The sequence below is a fragment of the Ciconia boyciana genome, chromosome 14 (assembly GCF_034638445.1).
Source record: "Ciconia boyciana chromosome 14, ASM3463844v1, whole genome shotgun sequence".
Classification (NCBI taxonomy): domain Eukaryota; kingdom Metazoa; phylum Chordata; class Aves; order Ciconiiformes; family Ciconiidae; genus Ciconia; species Ciconia boyciana.
This window is the reverse complement of record NC_132947.1, coordinates 1,273,694-1,279,481: the sequence shown is the minus strand read 5'-3', so window position 1 is coordinate 1,279,481 and position 5,788 is coordinate 1,273,694. Positions and strand designations below refer to the sequence as shown.

At 73.4% G+C, this 5,788-nt stretch overlaps 1 protein-coding gene across 1 annotated transcript; it reads left to right on the top strand.

The window, feature by feature from the left end:
* Positions 1 to 4,908: 4,908 nt before the first annotated feature.
* ID1 (inhibitor of DNA binding 1) lies at positions 4,909 to 5,788 on the top strand. The gene is made up of 2 exons (XM_072879106.1): positions 4,909 to 5,293; positions 5,491 to 5,788. The coding sequence occupies exons 1-2, from the start codon at positions 4,973 to 4,975 to the stop codon at positions 5,530 to 5,532; spliced, it is 363 nt and encodes a 120-aa protein (XP_072735207.1). The 5' UTR covers positions 4,909 to 4,972; the 3' UTR covers positions 5,533 to 5,788.

The following is a 5,788-nucleotide window of genomic DNA, read 5'->3' as shown; positions in this document are numbered from 1 at the left end:
ACTAAAAGTGGCGCCTCGTGTTCTGCCATCTAATGACCCTTCACAGCCTCCTACAGATGTTTTCTATGACTTACAGCTCCTTTTCCAACAGCCCTGTCCGCAAAAACAAGAGGGGCCACTTTAATTCCAATTAAATACCTCCAGCTAAGCAAACAGTGTGCAGCAGGGCCTGGGCACGGGGCGGCCGCCAGGCCCGGCCCACGGAGTCACTGAGTCTAGACTCCAGATGTGATTTCACCAGCCTCCAGTGTCCCGTGGAAAACGACGCTGGCTCTGCCATGGGGCGCAGCACCCTGCCCCGAGCCGGGGCCCCGCGCACCGCCGCGGCGTGATGGCGCGTGCCCCCCGGTGCGGGTCTGGCACCGCGTCCCGCGAGGCTCTGCGTCCTCCCCGGCTCCGGGCGGTGGGAGCCTGATGCCGCCGTGGCCTCGCACCCATCCCCGTGCAGCCTCCGGAGCCCCCGAGCGTGCAGGAGGAGGCTCGGGGTTGCACATGGTACCCCCAGCCCCGGCATCGCCCCGCTGCCTCCCTGCGGAGCCTGGGGATGCTCGTGTCGGCTGTACGTGCGGTGGGAGCGCGGCAGCGAGCCAGCAGCTTGCCCAGGGCTGCGGGGAGCGGAAGGCTTGGGGAGGGGAGAGCGGGGTCGCCCCTCACCCTGCCCGGCCGATAAGCCGGGGCTGGCCGGGAGGAAGGAAGCGTGCTGGGCCTTGCGAGGAGCCGTCGGCGGAGCCGGCGCCTCGGTGGCCCCGGGCTCGCTCGCCCGCTGCACCTGGTCCCTGCAGCACCTCGGTTCCCGGCACTGCTGCGGCCACACGGCTCCACTCTGTCTGGGCCGCCGCTGGGCCACCTTCCCCTCGCCGCGGGGTCCCTCCGGCTCGGGGGGGCTGCGGAAACACGAACGCAGCGGCTCCGGCAGGAAACCTCCGTGCACGGAGCTGGGCCCAGCCGGGGCAGGGGCTGAAGCCGGAGTCAGCCTGCCCTGCTGCCGGCAGCCGTGGGGTTTGGGGCGATCGCCTCCTGCCCGTGGCCCCTCGGGGCAGCGATTCGGGTGCCCGCTGGCGAGGGGAGCCCCTGGGTGCCCTCTCCTCCTGCCAAGCTCCTGCCAGGGATTGCAGCAGAGCGGGATGCGCTGAGCTGGGGGTGCACAGGGGGCACCCCTGGGTGCAAATGCCCGGCAGTGGGATGGTGGTTTCATGGGTGGGGAGTGCCGGTGCCCGTGACAAGGGGGGGGACACTGGGGCTACTTGTCCCCACAGCTCTGCAGAGCCTCCCCACCGCGGCCGGGAGGGCAGCTGGTGGGATGGGTGCCGGGTGCCGCAGTCCCCGGTGCAGCACCTCATGCCCCACCGTGCAGGGCCAGGGATGCCCGGCTGTGGTGGGGGTACCGGTGGTGAGAGCCGGGGTCCTGCGGGGTGGTGGGTGCCAGCAGTGGCGCCTGGCCAGCGGCCGTGAGCGGGGAGAGGAAGCAGCCGAGAGCAGCCCGAGCCCCGGCCGGCCGGTGAGGAGGGGCAGGAAGCTGGAATAAATCCCAGGAAGGGCTGCCTGGCTCCAGCTGGTCTGGGCTGCAGCGGATGGAGCCGGGGACGGGAAGGGAGAAGGCGGGAGGGGAACGCGCAGGGGCTTTCTCAGGCTTCAGCCCTGCTCCAGCTGTGCGGTGGGTGCCGGCGGCCCCCGCTCAGCACCGTCCTGCGGGCACAGGGGGCTGGAGGCCCTGCACAGCTCCAGGGCGGAGGTGTGCGTGTCCCCAAGGCCGATCTGCAGATGGTATGGGGTGAGGGGACCTGGATGGAGCCCAGCCCCCAGCCAGGGCAGGACCAGCCCGGATTTGGGGGTCCTGTTCACTTGGGGGGGCCCCCAGCCTGACCCGTGCTGTCCGTGCTGCCTTCCCTCCTCCTGCTCGCAGCCCTGCAGAGCCCTGCGCTCCCGAGCGTGGGGCTGGGTGCTGCTGGGGTGCCGGCCGGCCCCCGTCCCCATCATCACCGCGGCACAAGCAGCTCATGGCGGCCCCTCGCCGGCCTGGCGTGGCCGTGCCCTGTGTGGTCCCGGCGGGGCGGGGGGTGGCCGGGGGCTTTGATGTGCTCGGCTGCTGGGCAACCCCTGCTCCGCGCAAAGCAGCCGCCCCCCCCCCGGCCGGGCTGAGCCCAGCCAGCGCCATATGGCCGAGGCCGCTGTTACCGTGCTGCGCGCCCCGTTCCCAGAATTGACATGGAAATTAAGCTATCCGTCTTGCCGGACAACACCGGCCGCGCTGGCCGGCATGTCATGCCGGGACCCCGCGCCCAGCTGTGGCCAGGGCAGGGTCCCAGGGCCACGCCAGCAGCCCCGACCCCCGCACCCCATCCCCGGCCGCAGCACCCCAACACGCAGAGAGCCGGGGTGAGGGCATCCTGCAGCCGGGGGCATCCCAGGGACCGGGGCCACCAGCAGCTGGGGCGGCCATGCCACACGTGCCACGACACCCACCGCGGCAGCGAAGCCCGTCCCGGTCCCCACGCCGCCTGGGGTGGCCAGTGGTCGGGGCTGCGGGCAGGGCGCCCGCCGGGGCGCGGGGGCAGCTCGTCCCGGCCACGGTGCATTGTTGGTGGCGCAGCTGGCGGCACCCGGCCGGCCGGCGGCACTGAAAGGCATTCCTGCGCACAATGTCCCCGGCCTCCCCGCCGCGGCCTGGCTGCCACCGCCAGATGGGGGCTAATTAGCAGCTTTGAGAGCCGCGGTGGGAACCGGGCAGCACCAGGCCCTCCGCCGAGCCCTGAATGGAGGGGGCGACCCCAGCGCCGTGCCCACCCTGGGAACCGCCGCCGCACCAGGACGGGGGACACAGGGAGGAGGGACGGAGGGAGGGATGGAGGGACAGAGGGACGCAGCTCCCCCCAGCCAGGCTGGCAGGGTTAAAGTCCATCCATGCTCTTCAGGATTGCTGCCCCGCCAGCGGAGGAAGAAGAGGGGAGCCTGGGGAGGCTGCAGCCGCCCTGAGCATGGCTGGGCACGGGAGGGTCTGGCCCCCAGCCCACCCCCACAAAGGGCAGGACACCGTGGCCCTCTGCACCCACACCAGGGCCAGCCCGCATGACACGCTCTCCGGCCAGGAAGGGCACAAGGTGTCCGGGCTGTCCCTGTGGCCATGCCACCATGGCGTGCCACCGCAGCGGTGCAGCCCACCCTGGCAGCCCCGTCCCCCGGCGAGCGGGGGGCAGCTGAGCACGGCACAAGGCCGGGGTGCGCTGGAGCCGCGCTGTCGGGGTGCCCCAGCCCCGCGCCAGCTTTGTTCGCGGCGGAGCCCAGCGTGGCTTCCTGCTGCTGCCAACAACGCGGCGGCGCAGCCGGGCCCCGCAGGGTACGCGGGGGGCGGAGGGGGCTGCTCTGGCACCCGGGCACACACATCGGTGTGCAAGGCAGGGGTGTACGTGTGCGCGAGAGTGTGTAGGTGTGCATGCACGTGTGTGTGTCTGTATGTGCATTCATCCATGCGTGCCTCTGCGTGTGCGTGTGTGTGCGTGTACTTACGGATGTGTTTGTGCACGTGTGTGCATCCACAGGTCCGTGTATCCGCGTGAACCTTCCCATGCGTGTGTTTGCGTACGTCCGTGCATCGGTGGGCGCGTGCACGTGTATGTGCACGCCTCCATGTGTGCACACACACGCTCACGGCCGTCTGTCTGTGTGTCGGTGTGTCTGTACACACGTGCACGCTCATGGGTGTGCGTGCAGTGGCTCGAAAGGCCGCGGCTCTGCCTGCTCACCCCCTGCTCGCTGCCCCACCGTTTCGGGCTGGTCGGGGTGGGCCGGGGGGGTCCTTGCCAGCGCTGCCCCACGAAGCTGCGGGTCCGGCAGGTCGGGGTCCCGCTCGGGGCCCCCCCCGGGCTCCCGGCCCCGCTGCTGGCAGGGCGCTGGGCGGTGCACGTGCGGGGAACGAGCAGTAACGCTCGTTACCGCCCGGATCGGGAGCCCTCCGGGGCTGGGACCGGCTTTCGGCTGCGGCTCGGGACGCGGGCAGCCGCACCGGCGGGACCCCCGCCCGGCCCCCCCGCCCGCCGCAGGAGCGTGCTGGCAGCCCACGGCCCCGCGCTGCCCCACGCGAGTTGCACCCAGCGCCCCCTTCCGCCCCTGCCCGCCCCCCGGTGCACCCGAGCCTGGAGACCCCCGCCCCGGCAGCCGCCGCCTCCGCGGAGGCTTCAGCCCCGGGCCGGGGGTGCGAGCGGGGAGACCCCGGGCCGGGGAGACCGAACCGGGGGCGGGGGGCGCGGGGTACGGGCTGCCGCCGGTGAGGATGCCCGTACCCCCGCGTCCCCGTGGGGGTCCCGGTGCCCCCGTGCCCGGGCCGGGCTGCAGGTGCCCCCCCCCGCCCCGCCCCGCCCCCGTCGCCATGGGCACCGCCCGCGAGGCGCCGCGCTGACAGCGCGCGGGGTTTTATGAATGGGTGACGTCACGGCCCTGGCGTCTAACGGTCTGAGCCGGCGGGGAGGCGGGGGGGCGGCGGGGGGCGCGGGGAGTGCAGGGGGGCTGGGCGCCTGGAGGGGCACCGGGAGGCCTGGGGGGGGGCAAGGGGCGAGCGGGGCTGCGGGGAGCCCCGGGGAAGGAGCGGGAGCGGGGGCTGCAGGGAGCCCGACACCGGGAGCCCGCGGGGCGATTACCCACGTGAATGGCGGGGAAGGTGTCCGGGCGGGCGGTGCTCGCCCGCGCTCCGCACCCCGGTAGCCCCCGCACCCCTGGGACCCCCGCGCCGCAGCCCAAGTCCCCGCCGCCCTCTCCCCGCCACTGCCCCTTTAAGGCGCCGCCCTTCGGTGGGGGGGGGGGCGCATGAATGGGGCGGGCGTGGCTGTCCCCGCCTCCGCGGCGCCGCCATTGGCCGCGGCTCTCCCCGAGGCCCCGCCCCCCCGTCGGCAGCGCTCTATAATTGGCGCGGCGGGGCGCGCGCTCAGCTGTCCGCCCGCAGGGTCCTGCCGCCGCCGGTCGCGCCCCGCCGCTCCTCGCCATGAAGGTCGCCGCCGCCGCCCTCTCTCCGCTGCCCGCGGGCGCCGGCGGCGCGTTGAAGGCGGTGCGGCCCGGGGAGGCCGCTCGCTGCGGGCCGGGCCCGGGGGTGTCCCCGGGGGCGGCGGAGCAGGCGGCCGCCGCGCTGCTGTACGACATGAAGGGCTGCTACTCGCGGCTGCGGGCGCTGGTGCCGACGCTGCCGCGGCACCGGCGGGTCTCCAAGGTGGAGCTGCTGCAGCATGTCATCGACTACATCTGGGACCTGCAGCTGGCGCTGCAGCGCGGGCCCCCCCGCCCCGCCGCCGCTGGGGACCCCCCCGAGGTGAGTGGGGACCCCCCCCGGTGCCGCTCTCCCGCCGGGCTGCACCGGCCCGGCCGGGTTTCCCCGGACGCCCACGCTCTGCACCGCGCTGTCCCCTCCCCGGGGCTGCTCTTTCCTCCTGCCCCCTTCCATCCCAGTCCTCCCCGGGACCCCCCCGACCAGCACTGACCGGCCGCTTCGCCCCCCCTTTCCCGCAGGCTCCGTGCATGCCCGCTGCCGACCGGATCCTGTGCCGCTGAGACTGCTCCGGACCCGCCACGGACACCCCCGGGACCCCGGCCCCGAGCGCCGTGGCTCGCCTGCATCCCGGGGCCGGCGGGCCCCCTCCCCTGGCGGGGCTGCCCCGGGGGGGCCCCCCGCAGCCTGGGCAGGGGCCGCGGGACGTATCCTTCTCAGATTGCTGAGAGCATTCCCCGTATTGTATATTACAATGATGCTGGAGAATATTGTTCTACAATAGCTGGAGTTTTGTTATTAAACAAGCCCTGATGACCA